At 48.7% G+C, this 26,092-nt stretch overlaps 1 protein-coding gene across 1 annotated transcript in view; it reads left to right on the forward strand.

The window, feature by feature from the left end:
* The window catches only part of LOC140394656 (collagen alpha-1(XVIII) chain-like), a 227,864-nt gene that overhangs the window by 92,854 nt on the left and 108,918 nt on the right, over positions 1 to 26,092 (forward strand). Inside the window, 8 exon segments of the mRNA XM_072481940.1 lie at positions 437 to 463; positions 2,889 to 2,951; positions 4,562 to 4,648; positions 7,714 to 7,767; positions 9,942 to 10,082; positions 13,288 to 13,350; positions 13,440 to 13,484; positions 18,482 to 18,604. Of these exon segments, the coding sequence (XP_072338041.1) occupies positions 437 to 463; positions 2,889 to 2,951; positions 4,562 to 4,648; positions 7,714 to 7,767; positions 9,942 to 10,082; positions 13,288 to 13,350; positions 13,440 to 13,484; positions 18,482 to 18,604 (603 nt within the window).

A 26,092-nucleotide genomic window follows, 5' to 3' on the forward strand; every position in this document is an offset into this window, starting at 1 on the left:
CCCCCTGCCCACTCCTCTCTCACTGGTGTCTATGTCTACAATACACGAGTCCTGTCACAGTGCACAGCTGGACTTGGCCCCAATTTCCAATGGAGGAGAGCAGGGCCAAAGTAGGGTGGGCTTGAATGGGTTATTAGGCGCTGTGACTCCAGCAGTAGAACTTTCACAGGACACTGGTTCACCTTGAGATCAAGTACATCCAAGACAAAAGCTTTCACCATCCAGCTCCATTCAACAACCTCGGGCCTGAATGGGCTCGAGGGGCTGAATGGCCTCGTCAATATCCCCAAATCATCCACAACTGGACTGGTGTATCTGCAATCAGCGATGAGCCCCTCATGTGTCTTGTGTCTCCAGTTTGGACGTTGTTAATGAAGGTGCAGTGAATTTAAGACCTCTTGTAACACTGGTGTAATGACATGCCTTCTCCTTGCAGGGTGACCCTGGTGAAGATGGCAAGAGGGTGGGTAACTCGTTTTTAAATTTTATATAATTTGTACTATTGATAACTCAAGTTTACAAAATGACTGGGCTACTGAGCAACCGATAGTTACAGAATCTCACAAGACAGCAGTAGAGTCACTGACAGAATGTGTGCGCTCAAATCTGTCAATCCCATTGCCAGGGAGATCTCAGAATCCCTACAGTGTGGAAGGAGGCCATTTGGCCCATCGAGTCTGCACCGACCCTCTGAAAGAACACCCTAGCTTTTTAAAAAATAAATTTAGAGTATCCAATTCTTTTTTTTCCAATTAAGGGGCAATTTAGCGTGGCCAATCTACCTACCCTGCACATCTTTGGGTTGTGGGGGCAAAACCCACTCAAACACGGGGAGAATGTGCAAACTCCACATGCACAGTGACCCAGAGCCGGGATCGAACTTGAGACCTCGGCGCCGTGAGGCAGCAGGGCTAACCCACTGCGCCACCGTGCTGCCCCAAGAACACCCGACCTAAGCACACTCCCTCGTCTTATCCCTGTAACCCCACCTAACCTGCAATTCTTGAGACTCTTAAGGGTCAATTTAGCATGGCCAATCCATCTAACCTGCACATCTTTGGACTGTGGGAGGAAACCGGAGCACCCGGAGGAAACCCACGCAGACACGGGGAGAACGTGTAAACTCCGCACAGACAGTGACCCAAAGCTTGAATTGAACCTGGGACCCTGGTGCTGTAAGGTGGCAGTGTTAACCACTGTGTCACCATGCCGACCACCGATCACTCCACACAAACTATCTATTCTAATCCTCTCTCTTGTTCACTTTCAGAACCCTTTTTGAGCAGTCTGTCCCACCCCTTTCCGGGAGAGGTTCCCCCTTAGTGACAGTGAGTTCTACTCTGAAAAACGTGCTGATGATTAAGCATCATTTAGTGGAAACAGTCTCTCACAGTTTACCTAATCATGTCCCATTGTGATCAGATCACAACATCATTCACGTTGGCTCCAGTGAAAAAGAGTTCTGACCAGGCAAATCTTTCTTCATGAATCCATCAAATTACATCACAGGTTCGGCAGCACGGTGGCGCAGTGGTTAGCATTGCTGCCTCACGGCGCCGAGGTCCCAGGTTCGATCCCGGCTCTGGGTCACTGTCCATGTGGAGTTTGCACATTCTCCCCGTGTTTGCGTGGGTCTCACCCCCACGACCCAAAGATGCGCAGGTAGGTGGATTGGCCACGCTAAATTGCCCCTTAATTGGAAAAAAAAAATGAATTGGACACTCAAAATTTTTTTTAAAAATTCTTTGCACTGTGGAAGGAGACCGGAGCACCTGGAGGAAACCCACACAGACACGGGGAGAACGTAAAACTCCATGCAGACAGTGACCCAAGACTGGAATTGAACCCGAGGCCCTGGTGCTGTGAAGCAACTGTGCTAACCACTGTGTCAATGCATCACCCATTTCTCCTGTGTATGTTCTTGAATTTATTAGCGGCTATGTGATACTCATGGCTCCAATTTTGGTCTGCCCACAAGTGAAAACATCTTCTCTGTGTCTCCTCTGTCGAACCACATCATAATTTTTAATGCCTCTGACAGGTCACCCGTCATGGAGAGAAAAGAGCAGCAAATTATTCAGTCGAGCGTCTCTCTCCATATTTTCAATACCTTCATCAATCGCCACATTATATATCGTTCTTATAACAGAGTACTCAATAACTGCACCTGTACGCCAACAATCTCCCGAACGTCGAGCACAAGTTCAACTTTATCTCCTTTCTGTTATATTTAACATCTGCTAGAAAATGGAGGATTTTTAAAAATGATATTTACTCGCACTGGTATCTTTAGAAGAAGGACTTGCATTTACATAGCACCTTTCACAATAATGGTGCATCCCAAATCCCTTGAATTAAGCTATTTTGAACTGTCATAATCTTGGAAACACAGCAGCCAATTTGTGCACAGCAAACTCCACAACGTGATACTGACCAGACGTGTATTTTCAGTGATGTTTGGTTGAGGGACAAATGTGGGCCTGGAAACTGGTGTGGGCGAACTTTGTCTCCTCTTCATTGAAATAGTGTCAAGTTATCTCCACCCCAGAGATCAGGCAGGGCTTCGGTTTAATGTCTTGTGTGAAGAACGGCACCTCCAACAGAGCAGCACCCCTTCATGTGTACTATTCAAGGGTGGATGGAAGATAACAGATCGACCTCAATTCGATAGAATGGCAGAATAGTCTCGAGAGGCCGAGAGGCCTGTACTCCTATTCCTCTGTTCCTATTCCTCTGTTCCAGTACTGCTCCGATGTCAGCCATGCTGTCACCCGATCTATTTTTAAAAACGTTTCTCCACAAATGTCTCGGCACTGTTTTTGAACTGGATTACTTGTGAAGATGGGGTTTCAGTGTATTCAAGGTTTTGTTTTCCTTCCTTTGACTAGGGCGAGATTGGTCCTCAAGGCTTCCCAGGGACCCCTGGCGATCATGGATCCAAAGGAGATAAGGTCAGCCTTCAATCAGATCAGTTTTCATTGCTCGATACTTTCCTTTTTCTCGTGTTGTTCGAGTTACCCATTGCTATGTAGTGTGGCTGATTTCAATAAATTTGAAATGATCGAAAAAACAGGTAACCCTTAAGTCTAAGATTCCCCTGAGCAAAGAGACTTGAGGAATAATTTAGTTTTTAAAAATAAATTTAGAGTACCCAATTCATTTTTTCCAATTAAGGGGCAATTTAACGTGTCTAATTCAACTACCTTGCACAAACATGGCGAGAATGTCCAAACTCCACACGGACAGTGACGGAATAATTTAGTTGATGTGTTGAAGGTAAATACTGGATTTGATGAGGTGGATCGCAAAACGAAACCATTTCCTCTGGTTGAGGGGAGTTGCCAAATAGGAGCCAGACTCTGTTCAGAGTGATGCCAGGAAGCACTTCCTCACACAGAGTCCCCCCACCACCACCAAAAAGCTGCTGAGGCTAGAGGGGGTCAGTTGTGAATTTCAAAATTAGAGACTGTTAGATTTTGGTTAGGCAGGGGGATTAAGGGATGTGGGACTGAGGTGGGTCAATGGTATTGAGATAGAAATCAACCATGACATAAATGAAGAGTGGAACAGACATGAGGGCCTGATTCATAGAATTTACAGTGCAGAAGGAGGCCATTCGGCCCATCGAGTCTGCACCGGCCCTTGGAAAGAGCACCCTACTGAAGCCCACGTATCTGCCTTGTCCCCGTAACCCAGTAACCCCCACGTAACATTTTTTTGGACACTAAGGGCAATTTATCATGGCCAATCCTCCTAACCCGCACATCTTTGGACTGTGGGAGGAAACCGGAGCACCCGGAGGCAACCCACGCAGACATAGAGAATGTGAAAACCACACAGACAGTGACCTAGCCAGGAATCGAACCTGGGACCCTGGAGCTGTGAAGCAACTGTGCTAACCACTATGCTACCGTGCTGTCCCTATGATTGATCTCGTCCGTACTGAAATAGAGAAAATGTCTGTCTTGATAGGCTTCTTTTTTCGTTATTTCTTTCATGGAGATGCGGGTGTGGTTGGCATAGCTGGCATTTGTTGCCCATCCCTAACTACTCATGAACTGAGTGGCTTGCTCAGACATTTGCAAGGGCAGTTTAGAGTCCGTCACATTGCTGTGGATCTGGAGTCACAGGTAGGCCAGACCGGGTAAGGATGGCAGATTTCCTTCCCTGTAGGACAATAATGAGCCACATGGGCCCTAGCTACAATACAGACTCTTTTTTTTTTTATTCCCGATTTATAAATTAATTGATTTTAAATTCTCCCTAATGCCGTGGTGGGATTTGAATTTGTGCCTCTGGAGTATTAGCCTAGGCCTCTGGATTACTAGACAAAGTATTACCACTGCAACCACCACCATGTGTTTTAACTCCCAAGTGGACTACATGAGCCTAGAATTGAGCATGAGGTAGAGTAGAGTGCAGGACAATGTTGCAGGTTTGTGACCCGTTGTAATTTAGCTGGTTCTCTTGGCCTCTGACTTCTAGTGTACACTCAAATCGGATTGGCGCCTGTCAGATTGTGTGCAAGTCTAAACCATTTGCTTTCATATATTCCCTGCAGGGTGACCCGGGGATCGGAGTCCCAGGACCAGTCGGACCTCCTGGACTACCTGGGCCACCAGCTACAATCACCAAGATGGACAAACTAGTAAGTTAATCCTGCCAAACGGTTCAAGTGAAGGGAAGGCGGAATAAGCATTGCATTTGTATAGCACCCTTCATGACCCAAAATACTTTACAGCCAATGAAGTGCCTTTTGAAGTCTGATTACTCTTTCACATCAACTGCAATGTGATCATGTGCAAGATAATCTGCTTTTCAGGATGTTGATGCGAGGTACGTATTGGCTGGAGTATTCTGTTGATCTTCAAAATACTGCCGTGGGGTATTTTATGCCCACCCAAGAGGATGGATGGGCCCCTCGATTTAACAAAAAAACTCGGCACCTGCAACAATGCAATTCTCCCTCAGTGCTGACTGACAGTGTCAATGTAGATTATCGGCTCAATTATCCAGAGAGGCATTTGAACCTGTAACCTTCTGATTTCAATGAGTGTTACCCATTGGCCACAGCTGTCGAACACAGCCAGCTCCAAAAGCCTGCTCTCCTAAACATGACTGTTAAAACCAGTGGTCCTCCTGGGGTGGTATATTCCAGAAGACCCAGCTGGTGAAAGAAGATACTAGAGCCAATCCTTACACAATATAACGTTTAATAATAATCTTTATTATTGTCACAAGTAGGCTTACATTAACACTGCAATGAAGTTACTGGGAAAATCCCCTAGTCGCCACATTCTGGCAGCTGTTCGGGTACACAGAGGGAGAATTCAGAATGTCCAATTCACCTAACAAGCACGTCTTTTGGGACTTGTGGGAGGAAAGCGGAGCACCCGGAGGAAACCCAGGCAGACACAGGGAGAACGTGCAGACTCCACACAGACAGTGACCCAAGCAGGAATCGAACCCGGGACTCTTGGCGCTGTGAAGCAATAGTGCTAACCACTGTGCTACAGTGCCGCCCATTTATTTGCAGAGTAAAACATTACAAGCGTGTTCCCCTTAACTCAACTTCACCCCAGTTTCAGTGAGCATCTCTTTATGCATGCTCAAGTGAAACCCCCATTAATGCCCTCCACCTGTATATAATAATCATTCCAGTTGATATACAATTAACATAAATGATTTTCCATTCTGAGGCGCAGCCAAGCCAGTTTTTTTATGTTGTTACTGTCATGATATTCAGGTAAACATCATGGTGCAAACATACATACATACTGATGGACAGATCAACAGACCAATCAATATACACACAACACCACAGCCAATCACAAGCAAGAGCAGACACACTATAAAACGGGGAACACGACACTTCCCACTCATTCCAGCAGGAGACAGCTCAGGGCACAGAGCTCACAGCAAGCCACTCAGACATCACCATATGCTGAGTGCTTCTCCAAGATAGTGTTCGGCATAGGTCCACAGATTCAAGGGTAATGAACGAACCACAGTAACCAGTTTACCACTGTAAATATTGTTAGTAATAAAACTGAGTTGTACCATCCGCAACCGTGTTGGTTCGTCTATGTAGCAGAGCACCCAACACGACAGTTACGTTCCACAGTGACTGTAGACCCATCCATTAAGATCATTTCTAGTTACTGATGATTTTGCGATCCTCTCCAGCCATTTTCAGATGCCCTAACAGGAATCGGCGAAGGTTTCAGACCAATAGGAATTGATAGCTTGGCTTTGTGTTGTTTATTAATGAGTGTGTTTGAGTGCGGTGCGCTGACGTTTCCTTTCGTCCTCCTTTCTCCCAGAAGGCTGACGGTCATGGACCCCCACCTCTGCCTGCCCACTTGCGCATTCCCATAGCTCAGCTGCACCCAGTCCATTATATCCGGCTTCCATTTTCTCCTCTGCTTTCCCTCCTACATTTTCCCTCAATCTTCCTCTGCAGTAATTGTCTATTCTCTGCTCCAATGATGTGACTGGAGTATTGTATCTCGCTCTCTTTGATGTTCTGCACTAATTTCCTCTGATCCCCAGTCATTTCCACCACTTGCTCATTAGTCTCTCTGTCTATGTGGAAAAGCCTCAAATATATTCAGCTGAACAATAATCTCTTCGTTTGTTGCCCGTGTCCCAGAGGTTTTTGAAGCCTCAGCATTCTTTCATTTAATCCATTCATGGGATGTGGGTAAAGCTGGCTAGGCCAGTACTTATCAACTATCCCGAATTGCCCTTGAGTAGTTGCTTGTGAGCTCCCTTCTTGAACTTCTGCAGTCCATGTGGTGTAGATACATCCACAGTGCTGTTAGGGAGGGAGTTCCACGTTTTCCCCAAGATTCAGGTGCAGCTTCTTTTAAATTAATATAGAATCCCTACAGTACAGAAGGAGGCCATTTGGCCTATCAAGTTAGCACCGGCCTTCAGAGAGCACCCTACCTAGGCCCACTCCCCTGTCCTATCCCTGTATCCCCGCCTAACCTGCACATCTTTGGACTGTGGGAGGAAACTGGAATGCCCGGAGGAAACCCATGCACACACGGGGAGAAAGTGCAAACTCCACACAGACAGTACCCCAAGGCCGGAATTGAACCTGGGTCCCTGGCGCTGAGAGACAGCAGTGATAACCACTGTGCCACCGCGCTGCCCTGTCCTCTGACCTGACAAAGCTGCTCCTTGCTACTCAGTTCGACTGGTGTTTGCAAGCACTCTATCAGGGAGTCATAAGAGATCTGTCCCATGGCACTCTGATTTATTGAGTTTTTGCACAACAATTTACACGTGGAAGTGGTTTTTAGGAGCAAAGGAAATGTGAAAGCAAGACAGGTCCCACAAATATGACCCCTTTGTCCTTCTAACTCCCTCCTGATTATAATAATAACCTTTATTATTGTCACAAGTAGGCTTACATGAACACTGCAGTGAAGCTATTGTGAAAATTCCCTAGTCGTCATACTCTACAGAATTTGCCAAGCATTTGTGTACATTCACTCAGTGAGGTAAACAGTCAATGTGTAACGGCAATTAATTCACAAGCCCTCCTGTAAGCTGCCCTAACAGATTCCCTTTGTCACTCGCAGATTCAGCTCTACTAAGTCACCCTCCCAAATATCCACTTGCCCTTTGATGAGCATAAAACTTCGAGATGGAGTATATGCCAAGCAAGAATGTGTCTTTTCACCACCTTTTTTTCTTCCCCAGACCTTTCTCGATATGGAAGGTTCAGGATATGACGGCAACCTAGAAAACATTCGGGTAAGTGCCTCTTTCCAGGAGGTTTACACGATTAGACTCCAAGGTCAAAATGGCAGTTTGGGATTGTGCTTTGCGGGTCTTAAGAGGTGACAGTCTCAGATGCCGAGCAGAATGGCTTTGACTGAGATCCATTTGCATGCAAATGAACTTGAAGAAGCAGGAATGAAGTTCCTTGGGCTGGATCCTCCGCACCCCGACCCCAAAATCGCGTTTGGCGACGGGGCAGAGAATCCAGCTTCCCGCATGAAATCGGGACAGGTGCCGGTTCGGCGATTCTCCGCCCCCGAAAAGTGGTGTACTCGGAGAGTACGCCGTGCAGATTATCCACCATCGGAGGTCATTGCCAGATGCCCGCCCCGCTATTCTGCGCCCCCGGCCAGCCGAATTCCCGATGGGAATTTCTAATGTGGTCCCAGCCGTTTGGGAAACTCGTGAGGCGACTGCAGACTCAGTCCGCGGCCACCACAGTCAAGGATGGGCTGATCGGAGGACAGGGGGAGCCTAATTCGGGATTGGGGTAATATTGAGCAGGCGGTCCGGGTGAGCGGCCGATCGGGGGCACTATTTTGGTGGTCCAGTTCCGCGGTCCGAGTCCGCCATGGAGCACGGCGTGGCCGCTGGAGGCCACCGCAGTGTGCGTACGAGACCTCTGACCCGGAAGTGCAGGGGGCCGTATTTGCAGCTGGAGCTGCGAGCTTCACGACGGCTCCCTGCGAGCCCCCTGCAGGGCTGTGAATCTGTGGTCTTTTGGCACCAGTTTGTCTGGAGTAAAAGACCACAGTTTTCACAATAGCATGGGGACACAGTCCCTGAAACGGAGAATCCAGCTCCTTGTGTCTCAGGCAGGTAATAATAATTTATTAGTGTCACAAGTAGGCTTACGTTAACACTGCAATGAAGTTACTGTGAAAATCACCTAGCTACCACACTCCGGCACCTGTTCAGGTACACTGAGGGAGAATTCATAATGTCCAATTCACCTAACCAGCACGTCTTTTGGGACTTGTGGGAGCAAACCGGAGCACCCGGAGGAAACCCACACAGACATGGGGAGAACGTGCAGACTTCACACAGACAGTGACGCAAGCTGGGAATCGAGCCAGAGACCTTGGTGCTGTGAAGCAGCAGTGCTAACCACTGTGCTACCGTACCGGCCATAGTCTCCCACAATACCTAAAAGGGGTAATAGTAACAGAAAACAATGCTAGGAGCTGGCTGCTGAGAAAGAGAATTTGCGTTTGTCTAGCAACACTTTGCTGGAATTTCCCAGCCCCTGAAGGTGAAGCACTGCCAACTTTGCTGCTCAACGTATTCCCGCCTCCGTGCACTTGTCTGCGAGGCGGAGGCTCCCAGTGGCAAAGGCTACCTGTTCATCCATTCATCGGTCCATGGACGTTAACCAATTAAAGTTGATAAGTCCTTAATTCTCGGCCATTTCCTGATAGGAAAGCCAGGAACGCCCGGGTCCCCTGCGTGTCAAGCGTTCGGGAGTGCGTTGTAGACAGGAGGACAGGGCACTATTACCTGATCTTGCAGAGTTGTGTCTAAAGAAGTAGAAAGGTTGTATGAAGCAGATGTAAAGGCATTTCCCCTGCACTCTGATCCCTGAGATGGCACTAGCTGTTATTTATAGGAGGCTGTTTGGACCTTCAGGTGAGTGCCATCTGTCCCTCGATTGGTGCTCCATTTTGGCCCCTCGCAATAGCCGTCCCACATGTGCGCCTCGCTCGTCAATTGGCTGCATCCGGTAAAATTAAGCCAGCGGACGGTACCAAAATAGTCAAGCTTGGGAACCCGGGAAAGTTCCTGAGGTTGGGTTCCCGATGGGAAAATCCAGTCCTTTGTGTCCTCCACAATTCCCCCAAAACAGCTGAAAGTGCGGAGGCTGAATGCTGCCCATTGGTGCAGAGAAAGCTCCCACAGATAGCCATGATATAAATGACCCGCAAGTACATTTTGTAGTTGGGCAAATCCCACTGGTTAGAGAATCCAGGAGAGTGGGTTACTTCACTAGACTTTTATATTCAAAATGCAATGCTTTCTGTGTGGTCTTGAAACCCCTGGACCTTTTGAAGGGTTTTATCTAATCTGGACCTTTCCTCTCCCCTCCCCTCTTTAGCTCAGTGAACGACAGAGTGTGAAAATGGAAAGATTAATTCTATTTTATCCTTCAGGGACTGCCTGGGCCTCCTGGGCCACCCGGACTCCCTGGTCTTCCCGGTCGTCCTGGAGTGTTTGGTATGAACGGCACAGTGATCCCTGGACCACCTGGAGCAAATGGGATACCTGGTCTGCCCGGATTACTGGGACACCCGGTAAGTGAAATGTTAACGACAACTAATCTGCAGCACTTTCCGTGTTAATTCAACTAACCAGCATTCGGATTTATGAGTCTCACTTTATCCCAGCTTATTTTAACAGAGGGCATTAAAAACATTTTGGGATGCAAGCTGAAAATATCAGTATTATGACCCCAGACCAGACCCCCAACAGTTGCTAGGATACTGGCAAAAACCCAATATTTTAATTTAATTTTGTAAGACTCCAGGAGTGATTCCAAGCACAAATAATGATACGATATATTAAAACAACCTTTGTTACTAACACAGCATTAAAATATCTTTCATAATACACAAGAAAATTGTTTAAAATTACCCCTTAAAGAACGCTTAACAATGACAATGCAATACTACATCCTAACTGCTATTTTTTATCTCCATTCAAGCAAAACACATCTCAGGTCACAATCCCCTTTAAATGCAGTTAGCAGACTCCGGGATACTGCTATAAAGAGATGTCTTGGATAAACCACTTTTAGAGAAAGATCCTTCAGGAAACAGCTTGCAGAGTCTTGCCTTTTCAGAAACCTCTGTTCTGTTTACAGGCAAAAAAGCTTTTTGATCTAAACTGCTGGGAGAAAAGAAGCTAGTCTGTTCACAGACAGATCCAAAACTGAACTGAACCTCCAGAAACTGATTCAGCCTCTGGCTCCTCCCATTACTTATATCATCTTACTAAGCTGAACACACTGGGCACGATCGAATGACCTCATCGCACCCAACTTGGTGACTAGACAAGGTCATTGAATCTCACGAGAGGCCTCTCGCGGGATTTGCAATGCACAGAACGCCTCATGAGGTCTGACAAGATCTTGCAAAACATTGTGATCTGGATCTTGCCCTCACTGGGCGAGATTCAGATTAACATATTCCAACAAGCCACTAGGCTCATTAAAAATGTTTATTCCTGATTATCCCGAGATCCGGTATAGAACGCATGCACCAGGGAGACCTCGCTATGGTGCCTTTAGGTGTAGCAGCACCTTGGCGGGGGTCTCCCAAGTAACAGAGCCCCCGGAAGGTTGGGCTCTGGGGCGGTGGTACCATGGCAATCACGCAGGCACCCGGGCACTTTGGCACTGAAAGCCTGGCACCCTGGCAGTGCAATACAGGCACTTGCCAAGCTGGCAGGGGCACTGCCAGGATACCAGGCTGGTGGTGCCAGGTTGCCCCTTCCAGGGATCGGGCCATGGGGTGCAATGTCCTTGAGAGGTGGGGGGAGGGGGGGGGGGGGCTCGAGGAACCCCAAGAGGTATTTTGGGGGTTGGGTCTGGAGGCCGGGGTGAGGTGGTCAAGAAATTGGGGCGCCATTTTTAAATGTCTCTCCTGCACAGCTCGTCAGTACAGGAAGTGAGGTAAATGTGGTCTCAGCGGGGCCCCCCCCAAAAACAATCACCGAGGCCCCCAAAAAAACAAAGCCCTGTTTAAGAGGTTGTTCTCGGCATTGTAGGCGTCACGAAAGACCCCGCTATTCGTGCCCAAAATGGGACTCTGGGGTTGTTTGTGTTAATTCGAGCCCAGTGTCTCTAATTATCTACTCCCTAGGGAACCTGCTGAATATAAACAAAAGTCCATGTAGTAAACACCAAGGGGGAGTCTGAAGAGTTCATAAGAAAGACATTTATTTTGCATAACAGCAGTGTTTACACAGGACCCAGTTACACATCTCAGGGTCCTCACTCCTTTGTAACAGCTGACCTGTTATACTAGTGCTGGTTAACTCACAACCCAATCAGCACTTAGGGAACAATCATCCCCTGCTGAATGAGTGCCTTGCAGGGCTATAACAGTCCATTAGCCCAAACCTTTATGATGCTTTAATTGCACCTCTGTCTCCAAAAGGCCTAGGATTTTTAAAACACTACTGCTGCAGTCACACACACAGTAACCCAGGCTTTTAACCCTCACTGCACCAAATACCGAAAATACTATATGTCTAAAATTCCTACATTCATCACATCAGTGGAACCAAACGATTAGCACCTTAAATGTAGCAGAATTGTCCCAAGGTGCTTCACAGGAGTGTTAGCAAATTAAATTTGCCAACTGATCCACATGAGATGTTAGAACAGTATCAGCCCATGAGGTAAGTTTAAAAGTGCATCTTAAAGAGGGGGCCGAGATTGAGAGGTGAAGAGATATAGGGAAAGAATCCCAGAGCTTGGGGCTCAGGCAGCTGAAGGCCCGGCTGTCGATGGGGCAGAGGCAATGGGAGATGCTGAACAGGCCACAATTGGTGGGCCGCAGAAATCTTGGAGGGATGTGGAGCTGGAGGAGGTTAGAGAGATGTATAGAGGTGCAAAGAGGCCCTGGAGGGATTTGAAACCAGGGATGAAAATTTTAAATCGATGGTGTTGAGGAACTGTGAGCTGAATCTCCCCCTAGGTGCAAGTTAGGACTGGAACGGGTGGAATTTTGGATGAGCCGATATTTTTGGAGGTTAGTAGATGAAAGGTTGGCCAGACGAACAGCACAAAAAAACAGTGGTCAACCCCTACACCCACACTGGGTGGCACTGTGGTTAGCATTACTGCCTCACAGCACCAGGGATCCAGGTTTGATTCTGACCTCGGGTGACTGTGTGCCGTTTGCACTTTCTCCTTGTGTCTGTGTGGGATTCCTTAGGTTTCTCCACTTTCCTGCCATAGTCCAAAGTTGTGGAGGTTCGGTGGATTGGCCATGCTAAATTGTCCCTTAGTATCCAAAAGGGTAGGTTGGTTACGGGGGTAGGGGAGTGGGGCTGGAGATTGGAACTAGGTGGGTGCTCTTTCGAAGGGTTGGTGCAGACTTGATGGGCCGAATGGCCTCCTTCTGCAGTGTAGGGATTCTATGATAACTACCTTTGAAAGAAGCAAGCGCTATTATTAAACCATCAGCTCAATATCTGATTTAAAGTATCATCGAATCTCAGACTTTCCTCATTCTGACCGCTCTCTCGGAATTTTCTTACCTATGACGTGCAGAGGATTTGCCTTTTCTGCTTTGATATAAACCGCTTTTTACAATCCCAGCACCATGTATCATTTTGACATTTGTCTCCTTCACTCCAACATCAGCAAGCAGGCCCCTCTTCCACTCCAACCCTGATGTTCATTTAAATTACGGCATTGATTTATTTATTTTTCTAATGCCTGACTGGGTTGCCATAGTGATCCTTTTTTCTTTTCTCCCTTCCTTTCAGGGGCCTAGTGGGCCACCTGGACAAGATGGCCGACCAGGAGTGCCAGGGGAGAAAGGAATGCAGGTATGTCACCTAGGTTTGACAGTGACATGAAGTCTTGTTCGGATTTGCTCCTGTTCTGTCCATTGATGAAGCGTGACTTGTATTTTCAGGGCGAGTCTGGTGATCTGGGTCTCCCGGGAGCGCAGGGGCCTAAGGTAAGACCTCATTACTACTAGGCCATGGTTCATGACCCTGGGTGTTCAGTGGATGGCTGGAGGCTGGAGGTTTGGGAAACAGAAGGTCTAGATTTTCTGCCCCTACAGTGTTTTTTTTCCTTTATTCATTCATAAATTGTGGGCGTCGCCCATACCTAATTGCCATTGAATCGAGTGTCTTGCTCGGCCATTTCAGAGGGCAGTTAAGAGTCGACCACATTACAATGGGTCTGGAGTCACACCTAGGCCAGACCAGGGGCACGATTCACCGATTGCGGGACTAAGTGTCCGCGCCGTCATGAATGCCGCCGCGTTTCATGCCGGCGCGAAACAGGCGTGGGCAGTAGGGATTCTGGCCCCCACAGAGGGCCAGCAGGGCACTGGAGCGGTTCACGCTGCTCCAGTCTTACATCCTGGCGCGGACTGGGGGCGGCGCCAACCCGCACATGCGCAATGGCGAAGAGCCAACCGACACATACGCGGTAGACTCACGGAACGCTCCGGCCCCGATGCAACATGGCACGGGGGTTCTGGGGCCGGAAGCGCATCAAAGTAGGGCCGGGGGGGAGAGGCCGGCACGCCGATCGGTGGGCCCCGATCATGGGCCAGACCTCATCGGAGGCCCCCCCCCCCGGTTAAGGAGCGCTTTTCCCCGCCCCACAGGCCGCACCCCGACCCTTCGTGCAGAGTGCCCGCCGGCAGCGACCAGGTGTGAACGGCGCCGGTGGACTCTGCCCTTTCCGTGCGGTTGCTCGGCCCATCCGGGCCAGAGAATCGGCGGCCCAGCCGCGGACAGCGGCCCGCGACCGGCGCCGCACCAAACGTGCCGGCGCAAATGCCGACGATTCTCCGCATCTTGGAGAATCGCGCGCAGGCATTGGGACAGCAATTCTCCGGCCCGGCACAGTGCTGGGAGAATCGCGCCCCAGGTATGGATGGCAAATTTCCTTCCCTAAAGGGGATTAGCGTACCCGATGGGTTTTTATGACAATCGACGGTAGTTGTCAAGGTCACCATGACTGAGGCTACCGCTCAATTCCTGATTTTATAAACTGAATTTAAATTCCACCAGCTGCCGTGGTGGGATTTGAACCCATGTCCCCAGGTCTGGATTGCGAGTTCAATGACATTACCACTGTTTCCAAAGCTGGGCAACCATCTCATGATAGAAAAAGCATTGGGCTTAGCTGTCAGTGAGGGAAGAAGTCTGTTAACTTTCTCATTAATCGAATTACACAGCATATATAGCACAGAAACAGGCCCTCGGCACAACAGCTCCACACGAGCCTCCTCCCGTCTCTCACAATCATAGCATATCAGCGTATCCTTCTATTCTTTTCTCCCTGATTTGTTTATCCACAAATGCATCCATACTGGTTGCCTCAACCATGGTCTGTGGGAGCGAGTTCTGCATTCTCCTCGCTCTCTGAGTAAAGAAGTTTCTCGTGAATTACCTATTGGATTTATTCAGGGAAGGGGTAGCGCAGTGGTGCTGTCACTGGACTGGTAATCCAGAGACCCAGGGTAATCCTCGACTCCCACCATGGCAGATGGTGGAACTTAAACTCAACTAAAACATCTGGAATTAGAAGTCTAATGGTGGCCATGAAGCCATTGTCGATTGTCGTAAAAAAAAATCTGGTTCACTAATGTCCCTTTTGGGAAGGAAATCTGCCGTCCTTACCCGGTCTGGCCTACATGCGACTCCAGACCCACAGCAATATGGTTGACTCTTAACTGCCCCTCTGCAATGTTGTATCAAACCGCTGCAAAGAAACCACAAAGGAATGAAACCGGCCGGAACCCAGCATCGACCTAGGCACCGGAAACAACAACGGCAAACAGTACTACACTGGAGTGTCAGCCTAGGTTTTGTGCTAGAAGTTGGGATCTGTATGTAGCACCTCCGGACTATTGAGGCGAGGCTGTTACCAATGAGCCCCAAGGGGAAGTTAAACAAATAAAGATAACTATGTGAAGAAGGTAATGCGGTATGAAAATGGAATGGTAGGATTTTATCATTGCTACAAATCTTCACCCCGGTTGGTGTCTTGCTAAGGTGTGACTCTGATAATTGACCAATCACATGCTGCAGTTGACCTATTTTCCTCCCATGCTTACTTCTCTCTCTTCCATTCAGAGCTCATTCTGTTCTCTTGTTCCTTAGTTATTGACGTTTTCGAGCACTGCTCCCCCATTTGGATCCTTGTATGTATCGGAGTGGATAATTGTCTGTGTTGCATGCTGGACTAACCCAGAATCTTGGGGATGTTGAATTGGCCGGCTGCTGAAGCAGAGTTGATATAGTCTGTCGCTGGGGCAAAGGAAGTTGCCACTCATGAGAAAATTTCCATTCACTCATCATATGGAGATCTCAGCAAATCATAGCCCACACTTCTGTCACTCGAAGATGAAGAAGGGTCCAATCCACAGTGTCCAAGGTTTTTGTAGTGGGACCTGCTTCCTTCATTCACTTACCATTATCGTCGCCGGAGAGAGGGTTTGAGAGGGTTTTAACTTCAATTTCAGATTAAATATGGGGTCTCTACAAAGAAATTGCTGATTATGGGTTACAGATAATTTCACTTGAGTTACATCTGTTGAACCCTACAACCAGATGTTATTCCTTTGCCACCTCAAGGGACAAGTGTACCAAGGAATGGGAAGCATCACCAGCTCCAAGTCCTTGTATTTGAATTTCTCTGACCCATCGATGGAACATCAAATGTACTCGGATGTCATAAGATTGATATGCCTGGTGTGTGCCTACAGTCATGGATGACATTAACACATTGACTATCAGACAGGAGAACGTGGCTGATCTTGGAATTCAACTCCATTTCCCTACCTGCGCCCCATATCCCTCTATCTCTCTCTCTCACTCCTGCTTACGCTCACTCTGCCTTTCTCTCACCTTCATTCACTCTCACCCTCTCTCTCTTTCCCTCACTCTTTCTCTTTCTTTATCTCTCTATCTTTCTCACTCGCTTACACTCACTCTCTTCTTCGCTCTATCTCTCTCCCACTCTCACCCTCTCTCTCTATCTCTCTCACTCTCACTTCACACTCTTTCTTTATCTCTCTATATCTCTCACTCACTCCCACTTCCTCTCTCTATCTCACCCTTTCTATCTCACTCTCTCCTTCTCGTTCTCTCTCTTTCTATATCTGTCACTCTTGCTCACACTCTCACTCTTTTTCGCGATCTCTCATTTTCTTTCCCTCTCTCTCGTTCTACCACTCTCTTTCTCTCCTCCATATGTACTGCAATAAGTAGTTGCATGCTCTGCTGTTCTAACCAGGGACAGATTGTGTTTGCCTTTGCAGTGTTCTGTTCCATGAAGTGTGCTGAATGTTTTTAAGCCAGTTGCATATCAGTGCTAAGGAGAAATTTATGCCTAATTTGTGATCCTTTTCGCCCTCCTTCTCTTCAGAATAATGTTACAGGATCTTTTACATTCACCTGAGAGGCCAGACAGGGCATCCGTTTAAAAACACATCCGGAAGAGAGCACTTTTGACAGTGTAGCACTCCCTCAGCCTGGATTGTTATGCTGGAGGATGTAGACAAGTTGATGGAGTGGGCAGAAAAGTGGCAGACGAAGTTCAATGCAGAGAAATGTGAAGTGATTAATTTTGGTTGGAAAAACATGGGAAGACAATATTAAATAAAGGGTATGATTCTAAAGGGCGGTAAGGAGCATGAGCAGAGGGACCTGCGTATATGTGCATAAAGCATTAAAGGTGACAGGACAGGTTGAGTAGGTGATAAAGAAAACAGTATGCTTGGCTTTATTAATAGGGATAAAGAGTACTAGCATAGCCAAGCTATTGATGCCCACATCCCAAGAATGAACTAAAGAAAAAAACAAGAACAAGGAAGTGATGTTGAACTAGTACAAGATACTAATTCGGCCTCAACGGAGGAACACTGCGTCTAGTTCCGGGCGCCACACTATAGGAAGGGTGTGAAGTCATTGGAGAGAGTGTGGATGAGGTTTACAAGGATGGTTCCAGTGTTGAGAAACTTCAGTTATGAGGATCGATTGGGGAGGTTGGGACTGTTCTCATTGGAGAGAAGAAGGCGAAGAGATTTGAAAGAGAGAAGGGGTCTGTGCAGAGTAGATAAGGAGAAACTGTTCCCTCTCGTGAACAGATCTAGAACAAATTCTAACGGGACTAAACAGGGTAGTTGCAGGGAAGATGTTACCAATGGTGGGTGTGTCCAGAACCAGGGGTCACAGCCTGAGGATTCAGGGTAAACCATTTTGGACAGGGATAAGGAGACATTTCTTCACCCAAAGAGTGGTGAGCCTGTGGAATTCATTACCACAGGAAGTAGTTGATGCTAAAACTTTGAATATATTCAAGAGGCGGCTGGATATAGCACTTGGGGAGAATGGGATCAAAGGCTATGGGGAGAAAGCAGGATTAGGTTATTGAGTTGGATGATCGGCCACGATCGTGATGAATGGCGGAGCAGGCTCGAAGGGCCAAAAGGCCGCCTCCTGCTCCTATCTTCCGTGTATCTATGTAAGAGGTCACAGATTTAAAATAATTTGTAAAAGAAGCAGAAGCGACAAAAGAAAAATGCTTCTCACACAGCGCGTGGTGGAGGCAGGTTCAATTGAGGCACTCGGGAATTGGATTATTCTCTGAAAAAGAAGAACGTGTGGGGTTAGGGGAGAAGGCGGGAGAATGGCACCAGGGAAATTGCTAATCTGGAGAGCCCTTAGAGACATGATGGGCTGAACAGCCTCTTTCTGTAACTGTAACAATTTTTAGAAGGGGTGGACCTTGAGCCTGTGAGCTTCTGATTCCAAAGTGAGAGCGCTGCCCACTAAGTCACCTTTGATATGGTTTTAAAGAAGTAGAAAAATTAACCCAAATTTTAAGAGATTTTTTTTTTTTAAATCAAGAAGGTTGTACTGGTTCTGATCGAACATTATTTCACCCTCACACTTATTCATTTTGTATCTTCTCACCTTCTGTTTGCAGGCTTCCCCAGGACAGGATGGGCCTCCAGGTCAACCTGGCTTGGCTGGCTTGCCAGGACCAATAGGACCCCGAGGACCTCCAGGTCCTCCTGGACCACCATCATTGAGTCTCCGAGCTGGCTTCGTAAGTTCTTGTAACCCATGTTTTGCTAGAGTTGTTCTCTACCTGCAAAGACTGCATGGCCAACCTATGCCATTTCATGATTAAAAATTGTCGCCAGGGTCATTGGGATTTGATGGCGGGCGAAAAAAATAATCAAGACCTTTTACAAATTCGTTCTCAGGATGGGAGCTTTACTGGCAGGACCAGTTTTAATCGCACATCGCTGGTTATCCTACATGAGGCAGTAGCGAACTACCTTCTTCACCTGTTGTAATCTATGGGGTAAAGTATTCCCATAGTGCAATTGCAACAACTCAAAAATGGCATCACCACCCAGGATAAAGCAGCTCCTCTTGATTGGTACCCCGTCCGCCACCTTCAACATTCGCTCCCTCTACTACCGCAAACAGTGACAGCCATGTGTATCGTCTACAAGATGCACTGCAGCAACTCACCAGGGCTCCTTAGGCAGCACCTTCCAAATATACAACCTCTACCACCTAGAAGGACAAGGGCAGCAAATGCATGTGAACACCACCACCTGCAAGTTCCTCCCCCATCCTGACTTGGAACTATATCACCGTTCCTTCACTGTCACTGGGGCAAAATCCTGGAACTCCCTCCCTAACAGCACTGTGGGTGTACCTACACCTCATGGACTGCAGCCATTCAAGAAGGCAGCTCACCACCACTTTTCAAAGGGCAATTTGGGATGGGCAGTAAATGCTGGCCTAGCCAACGACGCCCCCATCATGTGAAAGAATAAAACAATGAGGTTGGGAGTGCCAGGAATTTTGACCCAGTGAGAATGGGGGAATAGTGTCAAGTCAGGATGGAGGGTAATGTAGGGGTGGTGATGTTCCCATCGCCCTGCATTCCTTGCACTTCAAACTATCTTGGCTGTGCCTTCAAGGTCCTGAATGTAATCAACGTTATCCTATGAGGAATAATTGGGCAGACTGTGCCTGTATCCATTGGAGTTTAGACCAATAAGAGATGATCTTATTGAAAGATGTAAAATCCTGAGGGGACGGGACAGGGTGAATGCTGGAAGGATGTTTCCAGAGAGCTGGGGAGACTGGGTAAGTGAATATTTTTAAGGCAGAATGTGGTGAACGTATTGGACTAACCATTCACCACTGTATATAGAAAAAAAACATAGAAAAATACAGCACAGAACAGGCCCTTCGGCCCACGATGTTGTGCCGAACCTTTGTCCTAGATTAATCATAGATTATCATTGAATTTACAGTGCAGAAGGAGGCCATTCGGCCCATTGGGTCTGTACCGGCTCTTGGAAAGAGCACCCTACCCAAAGTCAACACCTCCACCCAACACTAAGGGCAATTTATCATGGCCAATCCACCTAACCTGCACATCTTTGGACTGTGTATTACACTGTATCACGCTGTTGCCCATGTGGGCTCCACCTATGGACCATTGTACTGTACTACACGGAATGTATCATGTTGATGCCCTTGTGGGCTCCGCCCCTGGCTCCACCCCCTTGAGGGGAGGTATATAGAGCAGCTGCCCTGTAGGCGGCTCTCACTGGCAGAGCAGTCGCAGGTAGGCACTGTTCTAGTCGATTAAAGCCACTGTTCACTTCAACTCTGTCTCGCGTGAATTGATGGTCGCATCACAGAATAAGATAGATTCTTGACTGACAAGGGAGACAAATGTTATTGGGGGGCGGGGGGAAAGACGGGCAGGAAAGTGAGTTTCAGCTCACAATCAGATCAGCGATGATCCAATTGAGTGACGAAGCAGACTCAAAGGGCTGAATGGCCTACTCTTCCCAATTTGTGTGGTTAAATGGAAAACTAAACATAAGAACTGTGAGCAGGAGTAGGCCATCTGGCCCCTCAAGCCTGCTGCGCCATTCAGTAAAATCATGGCTGATCTTTTTGTGGACTCCGCTCCATTTACCCGCCCACTCACCATAACCCTTAATTTCTTTACTGTTCAAAAATCTATCTATCTTTGCCTTAAGAACATTCAACGATGTAGCATCAACTGTTTCATTGGGCAGGGAATTCCACAGATTCACAACTCTTTGGGTGAAGAAGTTCCTCATCAACTCAGTCCAAAATCTGCTCCCCCTTATTTTGAGGCTATGCCCCCTAGTTCTAGTTTCACCCGCCAGTGGAAACAACCTCCCTGCTTCTATCTTAACTATTCCCTTAATAATTTCATATGTTTCTATAAGATCCCCCCAATCATTCCTCTAAGTTCCAATGTGTATAGTCCCAATCTACTCAGTCTCTCCTCATAACCCAATCCTCTCAACTCCGGAATCAACCTAGTGAATGTCCTCTGCACACCCTCCAGTGCCAGCACATCCTTTCTCAAGTAAGGAGACCAGATCTGTACACAGTACGTCAGGTGTGGCCTCATCAGCACCCTATGCAGCTGCAAAATAACATCTGTTTTTTTTAAACTCCATCCTATTAGCAATGAAGGACAAAATTCCATTTGCCTTCTTAATTACCTGCTGCACCTACAAACCAACTTTTTGCGATTCATGCACAAGGACACACAGGTCCCTCTGCACAGCAGCATGCTGCAATTATTTACCATTTAAATAATAGTCCATTGTATTCCTACCAAAATGGATGACCTCACACTTACAAACATTGTACTGCGACCTACGAGTATGGGGAAAAGGCTAGTCGGATGCTGGCACACCAGCTCCGTAAGAGGATGGCAGCGAGGGAAATAGGGGGAGTCAAAGATGGAAGGGGAGCCACGGTTCGGAGTGCGACGAAAATAAACGAGGTATTCAAGGCCTTTTATGAAGAGCTGTACAGATCCCAGCCCCCAGCGGGGGAAGAGGGGATGAGACGATTCCTAGATCAGCTGAGATTCCCGAGGGTGGAGGAGCAAGAGGTGGCTGGTTTGGGGGCACCAATTGGGTTGGAGGAGCTGAGCAATGGTTTGGGGAGCATGCGGGGGGGAAGGCCCCGGGACTGGACAGATTCCCGGTGGAGTTCTACAGGAAGTACGCAGACCTGTTGGCCCCGCTACTGGTGAGGACCTTTAATGAGGCAAGAGAGGAGGGGACCCTGCCCCCGACAATGTCGGAAGCGACAATTTCTTTGATCCTAAAGCGGGACAAGGACCCACTGCAATGTGGATCGTACAGGCCGATCTCGCTCCTCAATGTGGATGCAAAGTTGCTGGCAAAAGTGCTGGCCACGAGGATCGAGGACTGTGTCCCGGGGGTAATTCACGAGGACCAGACGGGATTTGTAAAGGGCAGGCAACTAAACACCAATGTGCGGCGGCTCTTAAACGTGATAATGATGCCATCGGAGGAGGGAGAGGTGGAGATAGTGGCAGCTATGGACGCGGAGAAGGCCTTTGACCGAGTAGAGTGGGAGTACCTCTCGGAGGTGCTGCGCAGGTTTGGGTACGGGGTAGGGTTTATCAATTGGGTTAAGCTCCTTTACAGAGCCCCGATGGCAAGTGTAGTGACGAACCGGCGGCGGTCGGAGTACTTTCGACTGTACCGAGGGACGAGGCAGGGGTGCCCGCTGTCCCCCCGTTATTCGCATTGGCGATCGAACCATTGGCCATGTCATTGAGGGAGTCTAATAAATGGAAGGGGGTGGTCCGAGGGGGAGAAGAGCATCGGCTGTCGCTATATGCGGATGACCTGTTGCTGTACGTGGCGGGTCCAATGGAGGGGATGGTGGAGGTCATGCAGACTCTAAGGGAGTTTGGGGAGTTTTCGGGCTATAAGCTCAATGTAGGGAAGAGTGAGCTCTTTGTATTACAGGCGGGGGACCAAGAAAGAGGGATAGGGGACCTACCGCTGAGGAGGGCGGAGGGGAGCTTTCGGTATCTGGGGATCCAGATAGCCAGGAGTTGGGGGACCCTACATAAACTGAATCTGACGAGGTTGGTGGAGCAAATGGAGGAGGATTTCAAAAGATGGGACATGTTACCGCTCTCGCTGGCGGGTAGAGTGCAGTCGGTCAAAATGGTGGTCCTTCCGAGGTTTCTGTTTGTGTTTCAGTGCCTACCCATCGTGATCACTAAGGCCTTTTTTAAGAGAGTAGGCAGGAGTATTATGGGGTTTGTGTGGGCGAATAAGACCCCGAGAGTAAGGAGAGGGTTCCTGGAACGCAGTAGGGACCGAGGAGGGTTGGCGCTGCCAAACCTGGGGAGCTACTACTGGGCAGCAAATGTGGCGATGATCCGCAAGTGGGTTATGGAGGGAGAGGGGGCGGCATGGAAGAGGATGGAGATGGCGTCCTGTAAAGGAACGAGCCTGGGGGCGTTGGTGACGGCACCGTTGCTGCTCTCGCCGACAAAGTATACCACGAGCCCGGTGGTGGCCGCAACGCTAAGGATCTGGGGCCAGTGGAGACGGCACCGGGGTGCAATGGGAGCATTGGTGTGGTTCCCGATCAGGCATTCTGGCCTTTGCGTCCCTAGTAGCCCGGCGAAGGATCTTGCTAATGTGGAAGGAGGCGAAGCCCCCCAGCCTGGAAACCTGGATAAATGATATGGCTGGGTTCATAAAGTTGGAGAGGATTAAGTTCGCCTTGAGAGGGTATGCACAGGGGTTCTACAGGCGGTGGCAACCGTTCCTAGACTATCTCGTGGAGCATTAGAGGAAGGTCGGTCAGCAGCAGCAGCAACCTTGAGGGGGGGGGGGGGGGGGGGGGGGACGTCCTGGGAGGGGGGACGTCCTGGGAGGGTGGATGAGCAAGAGATAACATGAAGGGTTGGGGAAACTGGCACGTACGGGTGAGGGCCAGTGTACAAAGCTGTGTGAATATATCATTTTGCCATGTATATATCTTGCTCTGCGCGATTTCTCGTTTTTTGTTGTTACGGGGGGGGGGGGGTTATTGTTTGTAAGGGAGAAAAATTGTGTTTAAAAAGCTTTAATAAATATATTTTTTTGAAAAACAAACATTGTACTGCATCTGCCAGACCCTCGCCCACTCACCTGAACTATCTATATCCCTCTGCAGACTCTACCCTCTGCACACTTTACTCTACCACCATTTTAGTGTCATCTGCGAACTATGGCACATTACAACTCCAAATCATCTATGTAAATTGTAAACTATTGCGGTCCCACTAGCCACAAATCGGCAACTAGAAAAACACCCATTTTTTCTAATTAAGGGGCAATTTAGCGTGACCAATCCTGCTACCTCGCGGCGCCGAGGTCCCAGGTTCGATCCCGGCTCTTGGTCACTGTCCATGTAGAGTTTGCACATTCTCCCCGTGTTTGCGTGCGTTTCGCCCCCACAACCCAAAGATGTGCAGGGTCGGTGGATTGGCCACGCTAAATTGCCCCTTAATTGGGAAAAATGAATCGGGTCCTCTAAATTCATTTATTTTTTTAAACGGGCTGGTGGCTCCCACCCCTGGACCCTTGATTCCTCCACTGATTTCCCCCCACCCCTCTACCCAGAACACCCCTGGCTCGCACATCCGTCTGCAGCGGGCCCCCCTCACTGTATCCCAGACCCGGTATCCTGGTCACCGGCTCACATTGTTACCTGGACCGGGCGCTGGTCCCTTACCCGTGGCACCCACCCATCGTCCGGCCGTGGACGTGTCCCCGGAGCTGTGTCCCATCCCATGGGTATTCGGATATTGGCTGCTGCGTGTGTGGTGTCGCCTCCCGCAGTGTTCAGGTACACTGTCCGGGCATCGCCGTCTGATTGGATTGCTGGGAAATGACTCCCACATGCTACATGGCCCGCCCACCCAGGGGAATCGACTTGGGTTGTGTGAAGTGCTCACTTAACCATGATTGCCAATTCCCCAGAGGCTATAGCCTTCAGCTGCACGTCCAGGGGCCTCAGCAGTCGGTGGGGATTATGGGTGGCCGTTGGGGCAGAAGGGCAGGGACAAGGGTTGGCCCTGGATCGGGTAAATGATCCAGGGTTTGACATTTCTTTTTTCAAATTCTCCTTTTTCACATTTTCTCCCAAATTTACACCCAACAATAAACAATAATCAGTAATGAATACAATGTTAATCCCCATATCAATAATCCAGGGGTTGACATGCTGGTGCCCCCCCCCCCCCCCCCCCCCCCCCCCCCCCCAGCGCCCGCCCACCCTTCCATGGCGGCCCAACCCTGCAGAGGGTCCTCCACTCTCAGCCGAGTGTCTGCCACCCTCAGCCGAGGGTCCCTCAGCCGAGGGTCCCCCACCCCCGCCGAGCACTAGGGCAGCAAGCCCAGCCCCCCCGGTCTCTTTGCCTGTGAGTAAAGATGGCTACTCACCACTTCGGCTCCACACAGAAGCCCTTCTGCCAGGTTCGCATTTTTGAAAAGGAGTACTAATCGACACCAGCGTGACGTGACTACTTGCTGGGGAGGCCGCTGAATGACGGGAGGCCATTGGATAAGGGGTGGCTCCCGTTAATTGTACGGAAATGGGGCTTAAGTGTTGATAATTGGTTTCTCGCCACATTACGGCAAAATCCCGATTTTGCCAATGGGAGCGGGCCGGTTGCATCGCAAACTGTTTGGTGCCTGGTGCGGATCTCGTTTTGGCCTCTCCCGCTATTCACCAGCTTCGTTTTATTTGAGCAAGATGTAACGAGGCCAGAAGATTGACCATGAATGCGCACAGAGTGGTCAGGGGGTGGGAGCACATCTCCGCACTTGAGGTTCTCTGTTGAGAGACTTAAAGATGTGGGTAGCCTTTCTGGTTGGTTGGCCAGAGGGTTGTGTGGGAACAACCGAGGTGAAATATAATATCAGATTGCTTAACTGGTAGGAGGAAGCTGTGGTGACTTTCTCTCAAAACCAGAAACCCATCCAGGGGTGGGGCAGTGAGGAGGAGGCGGGAAGAAAAAACATTCAAAGTCGGAGTTGGCATTGAAACAAAAGTGTTCTTGCTGGCAAAGGGGGTGAGGTGCATGATAATCTTTATTAGTGTTCAAGTAGGCTTACATTAGCACTGCAATGAATTTACTGTGAAAAGCCCCTAGTTGCCACATTCGGCTACGCAGAGGGAGAATTCAGAATGTCCAATTCACCTAACAGCATGTCTTTCAGGACTTGTGGGAGGAAACCGGAGCAACCAGAGGAGCATGCAGACACGGGGAGAACGTGCAGACTCCGCACAGACAGTGACCCAAGCGGGAATGTTAACCCGGGTCTCTGGTGCTGTGAAGCAACAGTGCTAACCACTGTGCTACCGTGCCACCCATGGCAGAAGTTAGGTTTTCAGCCTTGTCTAGTTTGTGTGGATAGGACGCTCGAGTCCAGATTGAGTATGAAAGACTCTTATGGGCAGCACGGTGGCACAGTGGTTAGCGCTGCTGTCTCATGGCGCTGAAGACCCAGGTTCGATCCTGCCCCGGTGGACTTTGCACCTTCTCCCCGTGTTTGCGTGGGTTTCACCCCCATACCCCAAAGATGTGCAGGTTAGGTGGATTGGCCACGCTAAATTGCCCCTTAATTGGGAAAAAAATAATTGGGTACTCTAAATTTAAAAAAAAAAGACTCATTTGTAACGTACCTTC

Source organism: Scyliorhinus torazame, chromosome 2, assembly GCF_047496885.1.
Source record: "Scyliorhinus torazame isolate Kashiwa2021f chromosome 2, sScyTor2.1, whole genome shotgun sequence".
NCBI lineage: Eukaryota > Metazoa > Chordata > Chondrichthyes > Carcharhiniformes > Scyliorhinidae > Scyliorhinus > Scyliorhinus torazame.